Source organism: Cynocephalus volans, chromosome 6, assembly GCF_027409185.1.
Source record: "Cynocephalus volans isolate mCynVol1 chromosome 6, mCynVol1.pri, whole genome shotgun sequence".
Lineage (NCBI taxonomy): Eukaryota > Metazoa > Chordata > Mammalia > Dermoptera > Cynocephalidae > Cynocephalus > Cynocephalus volans.
In genome coordinates, this window is record NC_084465.1 from 136,783,421 (window position 1) to 136,805,979 (window position 22,559).

The 22,559-nt window shown below is 34.9% G+C and overlaps 1 protein-coding gene across 2 annotated transcripts in view; it reads right to left on the reverse strand.

Annotated features, from left to right (window-relative positions):
- The window catches only part of TRDMT1 (tRNA aspartic acid methyltransferase 1), a 60,072-nt gene that overhangs the window by 15,244 nt on the left and 22,269 nt on the right, over positions 1 to 22,559 (reverse strand). For both annotated transcript variants that reach the window (XM_063099811.1, XM_063099810.1), the window contains exons 2-3: positions 15,670 to 15,779; positions 7,701 to 7,777 (exon numbers count right to left, since the gene is read on the reverse strand). In XM_063099811.1, the coding sequence (XP_062955881.1) occupies positions 7,701 to 7,777; positions 15,670 to 15,779 (187 nt within the window). The remainder of the gene's footprint in view (positions 1 to 7,700; positions 7,778 to 15,669; positions 15,780 to 22,559) is intronic.

Sequence of the window (22,559 nt, forward strand, 5' to 3'; positions counted from 1 at the left end):
AGTGGATCTGAGGTTCAGTTAGGGGATTAGACTGGACTTGAACTTGATTCTTCTTATTTTATCCCTTTTGTCTCAGAGTTCCAAATGATGATGACTATAGAATCAGTTACTGCTGCCATCAGCAGCTGGAGTTGGGCTAATACCAGGTGGGGGTGGTAGCAGGGAAGATACTAAGGGCCCACTGCATAATACATGAGGCTTCAGTGCTTGGGCTGTATTCTGTACTGTATATCCTACCTGTAGTATTAACAGGGCCTAACCTTGTACAGGCATAGAGCCATCTTTTTATGGAATGGCCTCTGTCTTCTCTGATAAACTCCTAATCTGCTTTCAGACACAGCTCAGGCATCACCTCTGCAAGAATTCCCCTCTTCTGATATGTGGTAAAGCCACTTTCTTCTCTGTGCTCTCATGTCATTTTCAGTATTCTTTTACTATATAGCTTATATCACACTATAACTTAATTATTTGTCAGTCATTCTCATCAGACTATAAGCTCACTAGGGACATGAACAATAAATACTTTGGGAATTAGTTTCCTAGAAAGCTGTTTAAATAAATCAAAATTTAGATGAAAATTTACCATGAGAATATCCATTCAAATTAAAATAGTTATTACATGTGATATTCCACTTAAATCATATATATTAAAACAGGAATATATAACATAATTGATAAATCCTGGCTCTGACAGTCTGTAACTGTATAGCCTTGGGAAAGTTACTTAACCTCTCTATGCTTCAGTTTGTCACCTGTAAAAGAATGGTAGCAGTAGTGTTTGTTAAATGCAAGACACTTAAAGGATCATTACTATGATTACTTAAAATAATTAAAATTACTATTATTAAAAATATCTAAATGAAGATGAATTAATCAAGATTTCACTTAAGATATAATTCCTTGAAATATACAGACAAATCAATACTACGTAATTTTGCAAAAATAAAGAAATTGGACGTAGGCAGAGAAAGATGTCTGACTAGAAGACTCTACCACTCATCTATCCCACAAAGACAGACAGAACAATGAATATGCAACGACACTGGACAAAATTAACTAAAGGAGAGCTCTGGAGCCCATCAAAAAAGTAAAACAGAAACTCTAGTGAGCAGAAACTGAGGATAGCCAGATAGAAAATGGAAGAAAATACCCAGCCTCCATCACCCCATGCCCAGCCAGAAGCAGCAGGAACCCAGACAGAATTTCTGCCTGCAGGGAAAAGATGAACAAGAGCTGGGCTGCAGACACCTGCAATCCAAGCTACAAAGGAGCTGCGTGGCACTTGCAGACCATGACCCCAGTGTGGGGAGCTGCTGGGAGCCAAAGGGACTACATTAATCCAGGGAGAGAGTTTGCACTGAACCCCCCACCCCTAGTCCAGGGCTGCTGCAGCAGTTGCCATTTTAGAATTATAGCCAATACCCAAGTTCATTTTTCCCCAGGGTCCAATAGCCCAGGCATCTCTACGGCCTGGAGGCCTTGTCATCACACTGGGTCCCCAGCACATAAGCCCACACGGTAGCCTGTACCCTGGAAACAGGTGGTCCAGCAAAGTGTGGAAGCCACTTTCAGGCAGAGAGAGTCAGTGCACGCACTTTCTGGAGTCAGAAAATGGACCAATCGGGTCCTTCTGCCACTGATGGCAGCACTTCTCTCTTCAGTGGAGCACTTGCACACCTCTCACAGGGGCACTGAGTACCACTGAAGCTCCAGCAAACCCACAGAGAACCACGCACCCAGATGGGAAGTTGTGGAGTTCCCACACATCTCTCTTGAGGGCATGAAGCCCCACTGAAAGCTCCAGTAAGCCTGTCCAGGGCCACGCATCCCAGGTGGGTAACGGCTGCAGAGTGACCCAGAATCTCTCTTGCAGGTATGGAGTCCTGCCCAGGATCACAGCAGACTCACCCAGAGTGTCCCACTCCAGTAGTGCTGCAGAGCAACCCAGTGTCTCTCTTGAGAGTGCAGGGCCCCACTGTGACCCCAGCAACCTTACCCAAAGTGGCCCACTTCAACAGTAAAGATGCAAAGCACTGCAGCATCTCTCTTGGGAGCACAGGGACCTGCACATGACTGCAGCAGCCTCTACTAGAGAGGGCCCTCTCCAGCTGAGCAGCTGCAGAGCACCCCAGCATATCTCTTGGGGACAAAGGGGCTTTTCCACAGCCCAGTGACCTTGTCTAGTGTCAGCTACTCCAGCTGAGGAGCAATGAAGTACCCCAATGCTTCTCTGAAGAGCTCAAGACCTCACCCCTGACCCCTGTGACCTAGCCCAGTGTCATCTACGTCAGCAAGGAGCTGCTGAGCACCCCAGTGCCTAAGCCACAGAGGCACTCACAGACAACTCCACTGAATAGAGTAGATGAAATTACACAGAGACTACACTATTGTATTCACCTAGAATCAAACCTAAAAGACCCTACTCTACTGACACTATAGAACACATGTACAGGAAAGAGTCTCTCCCTTCAAAAGCTATTCCGAAGTATTACAAGAAGTGACTGTTCCACCAGATGCTGAGATATCAACATAGGGATACAAGAAATGCGGAGAAAAAAAACAAGGAAACATGACACTCTGAAAGGAATACAATTCTCTAGTACCAAACACCAAAGAAAAGGAAAACTATGAAATGCCTGAAAAGGAATTCCAAATAATAATCTAAAGGAAACTCAATGAGATGCAAGAAACTACAGATAAACAACACAATGAAATGAGAAAAACAATTCAGGATCTGAAGGAGAAATACAACAAGAGACAGATATAAAGAAAGAACCAAGAAGAAATCTTGGAACTGAAGAATTCATTTAATGAAATAAGAAAATACAATTGAGAGCTTAAGCAATGGACTAGATCAAGCAGAAGAAAGAATTTCTAAGCATGAAGACAGACTTTCTAAAAAATTGAGTCAGACAAAAAAAAAAAGAAAAGAAAAAAAAATTTTTTTAAAGAAAGCCTATGAGATCGATTGGACAACTCTAAGTGTACAAACAACCATATTATTGGTATTACAGCAGGAGAAGGAAAAGGTATTGTAGGTAAATGTATTGAAAACCTTTTTTAATGAAATAATAGCTGAAAACATCCTAAGTATTGGGAGACATATAGACTTCCAGATCCAAGAGGCTCAAAGATCCCCAAATGGGTTTAATCCAAAAAGGTCCTCTCCACTACAGATTTTAGTCAAATTGTCAGAAGACAAAGACAAAGAGAGAATTCTAAAAAGAACAAGAGAAAAGTGTTACATCCTCTATAAGGGAATCCCCATCAGACTAACAGCAGACTTCACAGCAGAAACCTTACAGGCTAGGTAAGAGTGGGATAATATATTCAAAGCGCTGAAAGAAAAAAAACTGTCAGCCAAGAATACTATACCCAGTAAAGCTATCCTTCAGAAATGAAGGAGAAATAGTGACTTTCCTAGACAAACAAAAACTGTGATTTCACCATCACAACACCAACCCTACAAAAAAATCCTTAAGGAAGTCCTATGTCTAGAAGCAAAAGAACAATAACTACCATTATAACAATGCTTAAAAGAATAAAACTCTTTAGAGTTTAAAACTCTGTAGAGCAGGTATACAAAGAGAAAAAAATTAGATTTTACCACTACGAAAAACCATCAAACAGCAGACAAACAATAAAAGAGAAAGAAAGAACAGATGATATACAAAACAACCATAAAAATTTAATAAAATCTCAAGAGTAAAGCAATACCTATTACTAACAATCATAAATGTAAATGTATTAAATTCCCCATGTAAAAGACAAATTGGCTGAATGCATTTAAAAATTAGGCCAAACTATATGTTGCCTAAGAATCTCCCTTCACCTGTGAAGACACACATAGACTAATAGTGAAGGTATGGAAAAAGACATTCCACATAAGTGAAAACCAAAAATGAGCAGGAGTAGCTACACCTATATTGGATAAAATAGACTTTAAACCAAAAACTATAAAAAGAGACAAAGAAGGATATTATATAATGAAAAATGGATCAACTCAGCAAGAGGCTATAGCAATTTTAAGTATATATGTACCCAACATCAGAGCACCCAGATATATGAAGCAAATATTATTGGATCTGAAAGGAAAGATAGGCGTCCCAATACAATAATAGCTGGAGGCATCAACACCCACTTCTTAGCATTGTACAGATCATCCAGAAAAAAAATCAGCAGAGAAACATTAGATTTATACTGCACTATAAACCAAATGGGCATGACAGATATTTACAGAACATTTCATCCAACAAATGCAGAATATACATTCTTCTCATTAGCACATGGATCATTCTCCAGGATAGACCATGTGATAGGCCACAAATCAAGTCTCAAAACATTTACAAAAATTGAAATCATATCAAGTATCTTTTCAGACTACAATGGAATAAAACTAGAAATTAGTAACAAGCAAAACTTTGGAAACTATACAAATACATGGAAATTAAACAACATGCTCCTGAATGACCAAAGGGTCAAAGGAGAAATTAAACAGGAAATTAAAAAATTTCTTGAAACAAATGAAAATAGAAACACATCATTTCAAAACCTATGGGATACTGCAAAAGCAGTACTCAGAGGAAAATTTATTGCATTAAGTGCTTACATCAAAAAAGTAGAAATATTTCAAATAAACGACCTCATGTTATACCTCACAGAACTAGAAAAGCAAGAACAATACAATCCCAAAATTAGTAGATGGAAAGAAATAATAAAGATCAGAGCAGAACTAAATAAAATAGAGACCAAAAAAAAAAAAAAAGGTACAAAAGATTGATGATACAAAAAGTTGATTTTAAGGGAAAATAAACAAAACTGGCAAACCAGTAGCTAGACTAAGAAAAAGAGAAAAGTCTTAAATAATGAAAGTCAAAAATGAAAAAGGAGACATTACAATGGACACCACAAAAATACATAATAACAAATCATTAGAGACTATTATGAACAACTATACATCAACAAATTTGAAAATCTGGAGGAAATGAAGAGATTTCTAGACATACACAACCTACCAAGATTGAACCAAGAAGAAACAGAAAACCTGAACAGACCAATAATCAGCAAACAGATTGAATTAGTAATCAGCAGTCTCCCAACAAAGAAAAGCCCAGGACTGGATGGCTTCACTACTGAATTACATCAAACTTTTAAAAAAGAATTAATACCAAATCTTCTCTAACTATTCTGAAAAATTGAAGCATAGGGTATTCTTCCAAACTCATTGTATGAGGCCAGCATTACACTGATACCAAAATCAGACAAAGACACAAAAGAAAAAGAAAACTATAGGCCAATGTTCTTGATGAACATAGATGCAAAAATTCTCAATAAAATACTAGCAAACAGAATTCAACAGCACATCAAAAAGATTATACACCATGATCAAGTGGGATGCATCCCAGAGATGCAAGGATGCCTCAACATATGCAAATAAATAAATGTGGCACACCACATCAACAAAATAAAGGACAAAAACCATATGATCATCTTAATAGATGCAGAAAAAGCGTTTGATAAAATTCAACATCCTTCATGACAAAAACCCTCAACAGAAGGGAAGCATTTCAACACAACAGAGGTTGTTTATGACAGAACCACAGCTTATGTCATCCTGAATGGGGAAAAGCTGAAAACTTTTCCTCCAAGAACAGGAACAAGACAGGGATGGCCACTCTCACCACTCCTCTTTAATACAGTACTGAAAGTTCTAGCCAGAACAATCAGGCAAGAGAAATAAATAAAGGGCATCCAAATTGGAAAAGAAAAAGTTGAATTGTCCCTGTTTGCAGATGACATGATCTTATATGGAGAAAAACCTAGAGGCTCCACCAAAAAACTTAGAACTGATAAACAAATTCAGTAATGATGCAAGCTACAAAATCAGTATACAAAATCAGTAGCATTTCTATACACCAACAAAAAACTAGCAGAAAAAGAAGTCAAGAAAGCAAGCCCATTTACAATAGCTATAAAAAAAATAAAATACCTAGGAATAAATTTAACCAAGAGGTGACATCTCTACAGCGAAAACTATAAAACAATGATAAAAGAAATTAAAGAGGACATAAAAAAATGGAAAAAACAATCATGTTCATAGATTGGAAGAATTAATATTGTCAAAATGACCACACTACCCAAAATGATCTATAAATTCAATGCAATCCCAACCAAAATACCAATAACATTCCTCACAGAAATAGAGAAAACAATCCTAACATTCATATAAAACCACAAAAGACAATGAATAGCTAAAGCAATCCTAAGCAGAAAGAATAAAGTTGGAGTCATTACACTACCTGACTTCAAAATGTACAATAAAGCTATAGTAACCAAAAGAGCATAGTACAGGCATAAAAACAGACACATAAACCAACGGAACAGAATAGAACCCAGAAATAAACCCACATACTTATAGCCAACTGATCCTTGACAATGGTGCTGAGAACATACACTGAGGAAAGGACGGCCTTTTCAATAAGTGGTGCTGGACAGACTGGGTATCCATGTGTAGTAAGAATGAAAGTAGATGCCTATCTCTCACCAGATACAAAAATCAACTCAAAATGGATTAAAGACTTAAATGTAAGACCTAAAACTATAAGACCTCTAGAAGAAAACACAAGGAAAATGCTTCAGGACATAGATCTAGGCAAGGATTTTATGAATAAGACCTCAAAAGCACAGGCAACAAAAGAAAAAATAAACAAATGGGATTATATCAAACAAAAAACTTCTGCATAGCAAAGGAAACAATAAACAGAGGGAAGCGACAACCTGCAAAATGGGAGAAAATATTTGCAAAATTACAGCTAGATAGAAAAAATACTTTTTATTTGTGTACTGTAGTGCTAGGCATCTATAATTAACAATAATTTATTGTATGTTGTCAAATGGCTAACAGAAAGGAGCTTAAATGTTCTCATAACAAAGAAAAAATAAATTTTTGCAATGAATTTGCTAACTAGCCAGATTTGATCATTACATGTTTTGTCAGCACCACACTCAGCCAGTGAGCAAACCAGCCATCCCTATATGGGATCCGAACCTGTGGCCTTGGTGTTATCAGCTCCGCACTCTCCCGAGTGAGCCGTGGGCCGGCCCGATCATTACATGTTTTGTACATGTATTGAAATATAATTCTGTACTCCATAAATATGTACAACCAATACATTTCAATTATATTTTTAAAAATGAGGATACTGCAACGTGGCTATGAAAAATAAGAATTATTAAACATACATATGAATTTTAAGAAATGTAAAATTCAGAAATGCATGCTTGAGTAGCTTTTTACAATTAAGTAATTTAGGACTTGAATATTTATTAAGGAAATTCACTTTGATTAATAATCAGTGTTAGAAAGATATTCCTGAATGCTTATTAGTTTCAATAAACTATGGTAATTTGGGCAGAAATAAATGTTGTATCTTAAGTAGGCATAAAAGAGATCTCATAGTCTTCATACCAATGTTGACCAATTTTTTTTTGCTCATCTGGCAGTAATTACCATTTCCTTTATGATTAATGCTTAACTATAAATGTAAGTAGATAATAGAATTATTTATGAAAAATTTCAAAACTATGAAAATGCAGCTGATAGACTTCAAAGTGTACATGCTTAAAACTATGGTACAATTTGACTTAACGTGTCCTTCAAAAATACCCTTTCTCAACTGAGAAATATTTATTATACATACCTTGTGAATGGCTGACATGGAGGGCTCATTAAAATCATATTGAAAGATAATCTGTCAAACTCTTCTAGTGTAATACCCTAAGGAGTGAACATTTGGGGGTGAGAGGGGGTAAGAATATTAAAACATGGATAGAATGGAAAAGAAAGAAAAATGCTAACTAATCATAACTAAATACATCAGAAATTATAACAGTTTATGCAACACGATACTTTTCAAATCAACTTCAGTTAAATTAACTTTCCAAAGCAATCTTGTGAAGGAAGTGGGGCATTAAACAGAAGCTTTGAGAAATTAAGTGATTTCCCCCAAGGTCCCAGAGCCCACCAAAGCAGAGCTGGAACAGAGTAGTTTCCTGGATCCTGAGCACTTCCTGCAGCAAGGATGCCTCCAGTGTTATACTGCTCTGTTTTCTGGAGTCAGAGATGGAGAACTTTATTTTGTCATTAACTATTTCTGGCATAGGGTCTAGGAAATTTTGAAATACCCACCTATCAATAATGTTTTTTATTTAGCAAATGAGATACCACTGACCCATCACCATCTCTTTCATGTATGTGTCTGTTAATTTATCAAATGGAAAATATTTTCAGATATATCCACAATTATTTTAATATTTTGAAGTTGTATGCAAAGAACTTCCAAAGATTGTAGATGAGATTAATCAAAATAATCTCTAATGGGTTAAGTAATTACAAAATGTGCTAGTTTTCTTCTTTTATATATCAGAAGATAAACAGAGTCATGGGTGTATCAGTTCTCATTAAGCATTCTTAGTGTATGTCGTAGCCAGAAATTTAAAGAGATCAGCCCAGAGTCACAACCTTCCTAATTATAACATACTTCTAAGAAATTCAAGTACACGAATAAAGCAGGAAGTTTTACTCTGAGTTCTTTAAAGGGTGAGTTAACCTGGGAACATGCCAGCTGTCTCCACTGTTTGAAAGCTCTTGTCTGTCATTTTTGATCATAGGATTTTAAATAATTTAAGACACATTTGTAAAATGAAATCAAAATTAAATACTGAAAATTTCCTCAAGCATTCCTGGAATTCCAGGTTCTAAGGAAAACAATTTGAAAATCAGGCACTGAGCAGTCTGTCAGAAAATATGGGGCAGGACATTAGACAGTACATCATATTGTCCATACAGAGTCATTATGATAAGCAACTTAATGTAGATTGATTACAGTTAAATTCCTAAAACTATGATAGAAATAAAATAACAATCTTTTATAGCAATTATAGCTGGAGCATCCTGTGTCTAGAATCTAAGGGGAAGTAAACAGAATCAATATCTCTAATACAGCTAGACATTTAAAAATTACAATTTTAAAGGATTCTTCAAAATAGTGATTTTTAATAATGTAGTCCAAATGATGGGGCAGTTATGCAAAAAATAATCTCTAAATTGAACCTTTCACAACTTAATTTATTTTACCTGGCATCCTAGGTTCAGATTCAACAAAGTAGTTTAGGAGTTACGCAAGTTATCTTTAACGATGCCATACTTAAAGTTAATGGAAATGTGCTCTTTTTTCTATAATATGGCCACAAAAGTTAATGAAAACATTTTTGCTTTCAAACAATGTTAGATCAACTCAGACTGGTAACACTGTTTATCCCATGTTGACTGGCGGTTATATTTGCCCCTCTGCCTGCCTTATTGCTTCTTTTCTCAGAAAGTTTCCTGGCCATTCTTACAGTTAATTTTCATTTAAACTTTAGGAAGAACTTGGTAGGTTAGCAAACAACAACTTTTTACTATTTTGCTGAATTTATATTTAAAGAGAAGTAACACTTTTACGATATTCTGCCATCCTATCTAAGTACTTTCCATTATTCTTCAAGTCTCTCTTACTCCCATGTGAGTTACACAAATTTCTTGTTATTTCTAGGTGGTTATAAATTCTGTGTTGTGACTATAACCTGGGAACATGTTAGCTGTAGAAACTTTCTTCTATTATATTTTCTAACAGTTTTTATGGGTATAGTAGGCTATCGGTTATCCTATTTTTGTAACCAGGCACCTTATTAAATGCACTAATTGCTTCTTATTCTTTTAGTTAACTCACTTGTGTTTTCCAGACATATTCAATCCTGTTTTTGAGTCTTCAGTTCTATTTATGTACTATTTCTCTTGTGTGAATATATTAGCTAACAGATCCACAGCAATATTAAGTAATAGTGCTGATAGTGGACATCTTTGTCTTATTCATTATTTTTAATGATTACTTTTTAAATGTTTCATCATTTAGCATGTTACTGGATTTGGAGATATGTGTATATATGTGCGTGTATGCTTAAACATATAACATACACATACTCTCAAACATACATCCACACGCACATATAACTCCCTCAAAAAGTCAGTAAATGACATACATATCTTGAGATGGTGTTCATTTTTTCTAATTTAATTGAGTGTTTAAAAACAATCAGAAAAAGACACCGAATTTTGTCAAATGTTTTCTGACATATAATTTTGTTCTTCCCAATTATTAACATGTTGAATAATATTAATGTAATTCCTAATACTAAATTACTTTTGTATTCCTGAAACAAAATCTGTTTGGTCATATTATGTTATTCTTTTAATGTGCTTCTGATCTATTTGCTCATAGTTGACTTAATTACTGAGTTTATATTCTTAAGAGAATGGTTTTCTTATTTTGTAGCAATAGTAGGTATTCGATAAAAACTTGTTGAGTGGGTATTTCCTATCATTTCCTGCCCTATGAAATCTGATGCTATTTTACGTATGTATCCTCATGACAATTAGACCTTTCTTGAGAACTGTACCAATTATCATTATAAAGTAACTTTCTATGACTCTTAAATGCTTTTTGCCTTGAAATCCAGCTTACCTAATATCAATTTTAAAATTCCTGTTAGCATTTGCCTGGTATTTCTATGTCTACCTTTTAGACACAATATGTTATTCATTAAACAACTTTCATACACTAATTCACCAATATTTCAGAGTACCTATTTTATGCCAGGTATTGTGCTAAGTCTGGAAATACAACAATGAACAGATCAAATGAGGTTTCTGCTCACATGAAGTCTATATACTAGTGACTAGTAATTTCCCATTTGCTACCTAGATAACTTATTGACTTTAGTTTTATTACTAGTTATCTTTATATCTGAGCAGTCCTGCTTTTTGTTAAAAACCTGTGTGTGATTTTTCAGGACTAACCCAACTACAAAGGCTTTCCGAGGCAGGCCTCAACAGAAGAAAACTGCCCTCCCCACAGGAGCCTCATTTCACAGCAGGTACATGGCAGGCCCTGAAGAAAGCTGCAGTCAAGGTTTCAGGCCCCTTGCAGTCAAGTTTTCAGGCCCTCTGGCTGCATATTTGCATTCCTGGCCCCAGAGCCTTCATTCTTAGAGTCTCCTTATTTGAGACCTGGGGCACAAGTCCTAACCAAGGCCTTGAAGACACTTTTTCCCATTCTGACTCAGTACCTGCACTTTTCCACTCTTAGCCCTCCCCCCTCACCCTTCCCTTAAAGCCACGGACTCCCTCACCATTGAGACTGCCCCCACATCTGCACTGATCCACAGGGAAATGGAACAGGGGAGTTGGAAGCATTTTCTCTGGTTTTAGACCCTAGCTAATACCATCACAGTAAGTGAGTAAAGGCCTAACTCTTTCATCTTTGGCTTGTTGCTTTAATCAGCTACTCTCACCTCTGACAGCCCAGCCCTCTTTCCCAGCTCTGCTGAGCTCCTGACAATGACATTAAATAATGTCCTAAAAAATCAATAGCTTCATTTAACTGCTATGGACATATTTTTGAGTCTCTCTTTCTCTTCCACACCAATTACATTATTATTTCTACACTGTAAAGCTTTACAGTATTTTCACCCTGTTTTCTAACCATAATTTCTTCCCTAACATGGCAGCTTCATTCTTGATATCTATATTTCATTATTTTATTTTATTTTACTTTATTTTTATAGCAGTTTTAGGTTTACAGAAAAATTGAGCAAAAAGTACAGATGGTTCCCATATCACCTCCCCCAGAAAAAAACATATACAGTTTCCCCTATTATTAACATGTTGCATTAGTGTGGTACATTTGTTACAGTTATGAACCAATACTGATCTATTATCATTAACTCAATTTTACATTAGGGTTCTCTCTTTGTGTTATATAGTTCTATGGGTTTTGCCAAATGCATAATGTCATGTATTCACCATTACAGTGTCACATGGAATAGTTTTGCTGCCCTAAAAATCCTCTGTGCTCCAATAATTCACCTGTAGGTAGGAATGAAAATTTTAGTACAGCCGTTATGGAAAACAGTATGGAGGTTCCTAAAAAAAATAATAGAACTTCCATATGATTCAGTAATTCCACTACTAGGTATATATTCAAAGGAAAGGAAGTCAGTATATTGAAGAGATATCTCCACTTCCATGTTTATTGCAACACTATTCACAATAGTCAAGATATGGAATCAGTCCAAGTGTCCGTCAACAATAAATGGATAAAGAAAATGGGATATATACAATGGAATACTATAAAGCCATAAAAAGGAATACAATTCTGTTATTCATGGCAACATGGATGAGCTTGGAGGCCATTATGATAAGTGAAGTAAGTCAGGAACAGAAGAGAAATACTTCATGTTCTCACTCATACATGGAAGCTAAGAAAGTTGGCCACATAGAAATGGAGAATAGAATGGTGGTTACTAGAATCTGGAGAGAATAGGGAGGAAATGGGAGAGTGAGAGGTTGGTTAACAGATACAAATAATATCTAGTGTTCTACAGCACTGTAGGGTGACTATAATTAACAACAATTTATTGTATACTTTCAATCAGCTAGAAGAGAGGATTTTAAATATTCTTAACATAAAGAATTCATAATTGAGGTAATAGGGAAAAAAAATCAGTGTTTGCCAAGGTTTCTGGGTTCATTACTTTAATTAATCTCGTTTAGCTAGATTAAGCAATCATGATCGAATCATCTTTTCCAGAAGGGCTCATGGGTACTACCACCCATGAGTTGTTTCAGATTTTATTTTAGGAAATTTTCCATATATTTTTGTTAATATTTTTTGTCCCATATGATTTATTCTCTTCTTCAGAGGCACTAATTATATTTATCATGGGTCAATTTGTCTTCAGTAGCTATCATTTACTCTGTAACACTCTACTCTGTATTTTCCATTTTATTTTGCTTTATTTATTTATTTTTTCAAGCTCCATCATTCAAGACCCTGTTTGCAGCACCATCCATCTTACATTTTGCTATTCTGACATACTTTCATTTCTATCATGGTTTTATTTTTCTCTTTTTTTTTTTCTAGACCTCTGATACTTTCCAAGTCCTACTGCCTTTTCACTGCCTTTTGAGCTGTTGTATATATTTATTTTATTGAGTTCTTGTGAAGATATCATGTTTTATTTAATGTCATGAAGATATATTTGTTTGAAATTTTCTTCTGCTTCTTAACATCATTTTTTCTGTTGTATATTCTGGTTTTTTGTTTACATTTCTTACTTCCTTTAAAAAATAGTATCTAAATATAGCCTCAAACTGGTTCCTTTCTAATTATTATTCCTTTTTTAATGGAGGTCACTTGAATCTAGAGTTTGCTACAAGATGAGCTCAAGCAGAAGCAGCTTCTATTCAGGTATTTTGTCACCACACTGTTGCTGGTAAAAACCTGCTGGGTCATTTCACCTAAGAGTATGCCTCTGTCCCTAATCTAGGCTCTCACATTAGGATGAGCAGGAAGTTTACAAATTGCAATGAAGCTTTCAGTTTAGTGATTTGGGTTTTTTTAAATGCCTCTTCTGTTGACTTTGAACAGCCACTGACAAACAATTACTGCATATATGTTTCTCTTCTCCTTTCTCATTCTTTCCTTTTTGATTCTGTACAAGATATGTAGATGTTTGCATGCAATTCTGTCACCCTCCTTCAATTTTAACCTATTTCTGCAGAATTTGACACTATTCTTCACAGTTTTCCTTTTTGTTTTGGCTTATGGCTAAGTCTTTATTTTCATTAATAATGGTTTTTCATCAATCTTTTCTCTTATTTTTCTTATTTCTATTAGGAAAAGGAATAGTTTCAGAATAAAAGTATCTTTATTATGCTACATTCAATCAGAAGTCCCAAAGAAAACTGTTTATCAATCCAACTTTTGCACTAGAAAGTAAGTTTCTTGAAGGCAAACACTGTATCTTAGTCGTATTTATGTTCTTTCTAAAGACTCAGTGCCTTGCATGAAGTAAATGTTCAAATGATTGTTATATGTTGTTGTCTAAAACTGAAAATTCCTAAAGCCTTGCATTACTCCTAAGCTCTCCATTAACTTTATATCCCCTTTTTAAACATGACCCTCAATGTAGTTCCTAAGTATTTGGCCTAGACACAATACAATCTTTCCACTTCAGAACTCATCATAGACGACAGGGCTAAAGGGAATCTCAAGGGAGACATTAATGAATGTAGAAAATCCTGTTATTTGTAACAACATGGATGAACCCGGAGGACATTGTGCTAAGTGAAATAAGCCAGGCACAGAAAGACAAATGCTGTGTGATCTCACTTACATGTGGAATCTAAAAATGTCGAATTCATAGAAGCAGAGAGCAAAATGGAAGCTGGCAGGGGACAGAAGTACAGGTGGGGGTGGGGTGGAGGGATGGGGAGATATTGGCAAAGAGTAGAAAGTTTCAGTCAGAAAGGAGGAATAAGTTTGGGAGATCTATTATAAGCATGGTGACAATAGTTCAGAATAATATATTATATACTTGAAAATTAAAATTGCTGAGAGTAGATCTTAACTGTTCTCACAATAAAAAAATTATAAAAATGTAAGGTGATAGATATTTTAATTAGCCTGATTTAACCATTTCACAATGTTATACATATATCAAAACATCATGTTGTGTACAATAAATATATATGATTTTTATTTGTTAACTACACCTTGATAAAAATAAAATTAAAAGATGTAGGAAAGCAGACTGTCTCTGTTCTTACAGATACCACTTAAATGTCTAACATCATAGAATAGATATACATATTGTAGTGTGTAATACTCCATTGTATAAAATATTACTCAGCAATAAAAAAGAGCAAATTACCAAAAATACACAACATCGATGAATTTCAAAATCATCAAATGCTAAAATAAGCTGTTACACTCAAAAGACTTACGTTCTTATGATTTTATTTATGATATATTACAAAGGGAAAATTTAATCTATAATGAAAGAATGCAAATCAGTGATTACTTGGGGTTGGGGTTGGAGACTGACTAAAATGGGGCACTTAGGAATGATTTCACATGGTGGAAATGTTCTAAGCCTTGATTGTGGTTATTACACATTTGATGTAATGGTCAAACTCAAACTGCACACTTAAAGTGGATGCAGTTTATTGTATATAAATTACATCTTCATGAAAAATCTGTGTAAAATTTTTCATCACAAGAAATTAGAAGAAAAAAATTTTCATATTATTTTTTAAATAACTCAGTGTACATCAGTCTTAAATACTTTTGAGTTTATTACAGTGAAATAGGCTAACTTTGACAAGCTTACTAAAGTAAGAAGCATTCTATAAGTAATAGCCAATGACTGCCTCCCTTCTATTTACCACATGCTATATATATTGTACTACTAGTGATTACAAGTAAAGAATTAAACAAAGTTTAATATCACCACAGAATCATTCAGAAGTCAAGCATATTCTTATATTTCAATCCTTTCTCTCAAAGCCTAAAATACTCATCTCTCTCTCTCTACAGCTGAAAATTAAAAAAAAAAAAAATCATGCTATCTTCTGATAGAATATAAAACTAATTCCCTTCTTTTAAAATTTTTATTTATATATGACTTATCTTCCTATTAAGCCACCAGAAACCAGTATTTGGCAGTGTTTTTCAACCACATTTTCCTTGCTATATATGTATTAAAATAATAATAGTAAGTACTCACTTCAATTGTCTTGGCCAGTAACTGTGTGTGGGGAAAATTAAACTTGTATACTTCATTAGCAACAGTGTTTACATCAATGGCAGCCACCACTTGTGCAGGTATACAGCTTTCTGTAATGAGAAATGGAATACCCTAAAAAGAAAGTCCTTAACATCAGTCTGTTCATTATAGAGAGAAGTCAATACAGTGGAATTTAGTAGTACATTTCCTACTTCCTCAGTTACCTAGTCAGATCTCAGACTGTCAATGGAGGACCATGCCAAGAGGAGCCAGGCGTGTGGTAGAATCTTTAAACATGTACTTCTGCTTCATTTCTGTAACACCATTCCATGCTAAATGTTTTCGTCATTCTCTCTTATATTTGCTTCCCTCCCTCATTAAGATATATGCTTATGTGTTGAAGAGAAAGTTTTCCTAAGTTAAAACAAACCAGAAACAGCCTTTACAATACCACTGAAAATGCTGTTAGGTAAGTTTTGTGTTTTTTTTTTTTAATAATAGCTTTATTGAGACATAATTATCATACCATATAATTCATCCACTTAAAGCTTAGATGAGTTTTTTAATGAGGTGAACAATCAATTGGTGTCCAAATGTAAAAGATTCACAGGCCCAAAATTTTAAATTTTGACAGACTGGGAAAGCGTTTGAGAAGAACACAGGAGATAATTAAAATCTGTCTTCCTGCTGTTAAAGAAAAGCATTTTCAAAATGCTTTCAGATTCAAAGAATTTTAACATACTCTTTAATGGCAGTCAAAATTTGAACTCTGTAATTGTTGCTGCTGCTGTATTCTTCAATTACCACCCTCTTCCCCAAAATATGAACAACACCAATTAGGTGTACACCCTGTCCCAAATCAGGAGAAAATGTAAAGAGTTTTAAAATTAACAATATTTGAGACTTCTTAAGACAATCATCAGAGAAAACATTATAATATTACATAGTAGCTCCAAATAGCTGTTCTTTAATAAATATATGCTGATTAATAGTTAGCTTAGCCCAAATATCAAAATTGGGGGGAAAAAAAAGGTATAAGGAGCTAGGGCTCACGCAGCAGGCACCTGGAAATCAAAGCAGATTGCAGGAGACAGAGCAAGGGGAAAGGCTCACACACACTCACCAAATAATCACAACCTCACACTGCAGCTTAGAAGAGATGAGGCCAGAGAGAAAACAAGGGCACAAATGTCTCCAGGTAAGTATTTAACAAGTGCCCGCTAGGATCAAAACACTCAGCTAGACCAGTTATCTCCTAGGTATCCTACTGAAAAGTAAGGTCCTCTGTGCCTTGTATATAGGTACTAGAAACTTTGAGGTCTAGTTAGTAATACCACAGGTAGCTAGCTGCCTCTGATTGAGTCTAAATGCAATAACCAGTTACTTGCCCTGGTATAAAATAAATTTAAGGTAATAAATTATATCTTTGTCAAAGGCATCAGAGAGGTCTTAAAAACATAAATCAAGGCTTCTGGGGGGAAAAAATACTAGTACATAAAGAAGAATTTGCCAAATCACAAGACTTATAATTCAGGTCAAGAACTAAGGTACTACTAATCATTGTAAGAGAGCTCAGAATTAAATAAACTTTGCTATACTATTTTATTGTTTTGCTAAATAAGGTATGCTGTAGTCAGCATTATGTAGCTTCCTTGCATTTCCACCATATATACAACAAACAGGAATCACCTGGAGTTGGTTAATATGACTTTTATCTTTTTTTTAGGCTGACTGAAAATCCAGTGATGGGCTGAATCTGTACCATAATCAATAATAAATTTTATGTTCTTGTATTAGGTGCCCAGAGGTCATAAAAACTGACTAAAAGCGACTGCCAAATGGGTGTTTCATGTGGAGATATAAAAACTGGTGAACTGAAAATTCTGTCTCAGAAAAGAAAGGATTTTTAAAGCCAATAAGCAAATGCACTGTTTGCATAGATTGATACACATATTTTAGATTGTTATAAAATTAGAAGCTACTGCATAACCTAGAAAGTTATTTCTATTAAGAGAAATGGATGCACTAAGATGTTACTAATTCAACTTGCCTTTGCAAAGCAGAATTGTTTGGGGGTATTGGTGTGTTTCTAAGGAAAAAGTGTAACTTATAAGTAAAAATTTTTAAAAGCCTGTCAATTCTGTCATAATCTTAAATTGAGATCCAAAGACAAGTTGTCTTGATATTTTCTAGTAATCATTTTAAATCTACAGCCTCTAAAAATCTTGACTTTTTAAGCTATACATACACAGATTTTGAAAATGTATAACTTAATTGTCAAAGCAAATATAATTCTATAGAATTTTGCCTCAGTTCCATCATTTAAGTGATCCAAGAATAGTAATTCTCAAAGGGAAGAGAGAATTGGGGAAAGGAACCCATCAGTATCTTTTGGTAGAAGTGGAAGGAGGGGATTTGTTTTCAGTACTTTGATCTATTATTTTGCTTGGATTTTATTCATGGATTTTCAGTTATTCTGGATTTCATATTTATCAACAGGAAGAATGGGTTTTTTAAAAAAGGCCTGCTGGGCTGGCCCCATGGCTCACTTGGGAGAGTGCGGCGTGCAGCGGCGCTGGGAGCACCGAGGCCGCGGGTTCGGATCCTATATAGGGATGGCCGGTGCACTCACTGGCTGAGCGCGGTGCCGGCGACACCAAGCCAAGAGTTATGATCCCCTTACTGGTCACAAAAAACAAAACAAAACTAAATTTAAAAAGGCACGCTAGTTAGAGAAACACAACATAAATTATTTTAAAAGGTCATATTGGATCTAAAAGAAAAGGATAAGGATTATCATGCTTCCATTTATGAGGACTGATTTTTTTTTTTTTTTGACCAGTAAGGTGATCGCAACCCTCCGCACAGTGTGGTCTGCACCACGCCCAGCCAGTGAGTGCACCGGCCATCCCTATATAGGATCCGAACCTGCGGCCTTGGCGCTACTAGTGCCACACTCTCCCAAGTGAGCCACGGGGCGGCCCTGAGGACTGAATTTTAAAAGGCAGATTTAATTATATTAAAAGAAACGTTTGGGTGAGATGTTAGAAATGCCACTGAGAATACATACCTAATTCATGATGTGAAGTATGCTTCTTATTAAAGTAGACAAGAATCTCTCTCTCTCTCTCTCTCTCTCTCTCTCTCTCACACACACACACACACACACACACACACCCCACATTTAAATAGCAATACTTTTTCTTCTTTTTCTGATCACTCTTTCTGAAAAAGCTGTGGGGAAGAACTTCTGGTTAGCAGTAGTGAAAAGGTACAAGTTCACATTCTATCTGACTTTCCTAACAAATAAATAAATAAATCTAACCGTTCATGCATAGTTACTAAGGTGGGGGAAAAATCATTATTTAAAAAGTGTAAATGTAGAATTAAGTAGCCAACTTCAAAAATAAGATCAAGGAAGTAGTTTTTTATTTGTTTCCTTCTTTATCATTTATTTTCTGATCTGTACATCATACACGTAACCACTTAAATTACCTCATTATAATCACACCTGAAACATTTAATAAGCTGTTAACACTGACATCTAGTTGTGAAATGGAAGATGAGTTAAATATATGTAATTTCTACTCCTTTCATTCAGAGTAATAGCTTAATTAGGAATAAAAGTACTAAGCATAAACCAACCTGTAATGATTTTGAATTTAAAATCACTGCCAACTACAAAACTATAATAACCAAAACAGTATGGTACTGGCATAAAAACAGACACACGGATCAATGGAATATAATATAGAACTAAGAAATTAACCCATACACCTATAGCCACCTAATCTTTGACAAAGGCACCAAGTCTACACACTGGGGAACAGATTGCCTCTTCAGCAAATGGTGCTGGGAAAACTGGATATTCACATGTAGGAGAATGAAATCAGACCCATACCTCTCACCATATACCAAAATCAACCTGAAATGGATTAAAGAATTAAATACACATCCTGACACAATAGAACTCCTTAAAGAAAACATAGGGGATAGGCTCCAGGAAGTAGGACTGGACACAGACTTTATGAATATGACCCCAAAAGCACAGACAAGCAAAGGGAAAATAAACAAATGGGATGATATCAAACTAAAAACCTTCTGCACAACAAAAGAAACAATTAACAGAGTGAAAAGACAATCAACAGATTGGGAGAAAATATTTGCAAAATATACATCTGACAAAGGATTAATATCCAAAATACACAAAGAACTCAAACAACTTTACAGCAAAAAAGCAAATAACCCAATTAAAAAATGGGCAAAGGAGCTGAATGGCATTTTTCAAAGGAAGATATACAAATGGCCAACGGACACATGAAAAAATACTCAACATCACTCAGTATTCAGGAAATGCAAATCAAAACCACTTTGAGATACCATCTCACTCCAGTTAGAATGGCTAACACCCAAAAGACTGAGAATGATAAATGCTGGCAAGGTTGCAGAGAAAAAGGAACTCTCATACACTGTTGGTGGGACTGCAAAATGGTGCAGCCTTTATGGAAAATGGTATGGAGGTCCTCAAACAATTACGGATAGATCTACCATATGACCCAGCTATTCCACAGCTGGGAATAAGAGCAACGGAAATCATCATGTCAAAGAGATACCTGTACTCCCATGTTTACTGCAGCACTATTTACAATAGCCAAGATTTGGAACCAGCCCAAATGTCCATCATCAGATGAGTAGATAAGGAAACTGTGGTATATCTACACAATGGAATACTACTCTGCTATAAAAAAGAATGAAATACGACCATTCGCAACAACATGGATGGACTTAGAGAAAATTATATTAAGTGAAGCAAGTCAGGCACAGAAAGAGAAATACCACATGTTCTCATTTATTTGTGGGAGCTAAAAATAAATAAATAAATAAATATACAAACAAATAAAGCGTTGGGGGGGGGAAGAAGACACAACAATCACAACAATTCCTTGAACTTGTTAAGGCAAGTGGACAGTTATGATTGGGGGGAGGGGAGATGGGGATGGGGGAAGAAGAACAGGTAAAGGGTCACAAAAATCAACTACAATGTATATTGAGAAGTAAAAATAAAATAAAATAAAATAATAGATAAATAAAAAGAAGATATGATAGAGAAAAATAGATTGTCAAAGGAGAAATCTTTTAAGAAATGGATTTAGTTAGCAGAGGAAGAATAGCTGAATCAATAGCAGAATTTTAATGCACCAAAATTACAATTAAAAGATTCTACAAAGTAGTTATAGTACACCAATAGCTTCATCCTTTAATATCAGACTCCGACTTCTAAAAATTATTTTCATCAGAGTAATAATGGCATTAATTTAAAATGATTCTCCATTCTAATATGCACTGATTCATTCAATTAACATTTTTGGCATAATAGTGGTTTGAACAATAATAGTCACCATCTATCAGGCGCAATGCTAAGCACTTTCTATGTATAAAATTAACTTAATTATCCCAACTATCCAATAATGAATATGACATTATCTCCATTTTACTGAGGAGGAAATGAAAATTTAAAGAGATTTAGTATTAGGTTAAATCATGAAATTGCTGATATTTGCTCAATTTTAACCTGTAAGAATAGCAATCTCTTATGATTTTGTCCTAGAAAACTGGAACTTTTGTGTAGTCCAATCTAAAAGTTTTCCCAAGATTAAAAACTTAATAAGAAGTAGATGAGATTCAAACTTACGCTCTTAACTCAGTAATTTCACGTCATGTGCCAGAAACCATGACCAGTTCTGGGAATTCACGAGTGGATGAATTTATTTTGATGGATGGATGCTTTTAAGACATACTTGGCAATATTTTATAATTCTTCCTGCTTATTTTCCCTTGTCCTAGTCTCCATGTCAAATATAATAAGCTAGTGGTTCTGTTATAGTTGCTGTTCAGTTAAGAATAATGATGCACCAAGATACTTAAAAACTACATTTAAAAAAATTAATTAATAAAATAAAATAAAATCAGTGTCAAATGTTTTACCACTATTAATTAAGTATATTTCTTGGTTCATTTCAAAGGTTCTTGCATTTCAAAAATCCCTAACAAATTATTTCTATGAATAAAATAAAAAACATGCTTAAAAATTTTTTCACAGATCCATTCAATTTCCTTAGAAAGTCTCCTTAGAAATTCAGGTCAACCAAAGAAAGTTTTACTTTGTGTCAAGACATACTTTAGATTATTGTAACATCTCACTAAATTAAAGAGACCATCAGCCAGAATGTGGATAAGAACCGCTTGAAATCTGTGAACTGATCATGTCTTTGGCACTACATCTTTGAAGAATTAAAACACTAGTTTTCAACAAAATACCGAAAGACAGAGCAGAGCTGGAGAAGTGGTACAGGTTGAGCATCCCAAATCTGAAAATCCGAAATCTGAAATGCTCCAAAATCTGAAACTTTTTGAGTGCCAACATGACATTCAAAGGAAATGCTCATTGGAGCATTTTGGATTTTGGATTTTCAGATTTGGGATGTTCAACCAGCAAGTATAATACACATATTTCATATTTCCTGACACAAAGTGATATCCATATTGTTCACTACACAAAGTAAGCTACAGAATATCCTGTTGAGTAATGATTCCAATTTTTTAAAGTATACGTGTATGTGTATGTATGCACATTAAGAGGGAAAAACAGCAAATGTCAACAGAGGCTATCTCTCGGTGATGAAATTTAGGGGTAACTCTTACTTATTCCTTTAAACATTTTTGGATTGATTTATTTTTTTTCAGTGAGAATGTACTACTTTTTAATCAGTAAAAAGCAAACAAAAAAACTATATTCATCTTGAAACAAAAGAATTCAATACTTCTCTTAGTCCTGGCGCTGAGAAATAACAAAAGAAAAGTAAGTATCAAGGACAGACAAGAAAAGTTTG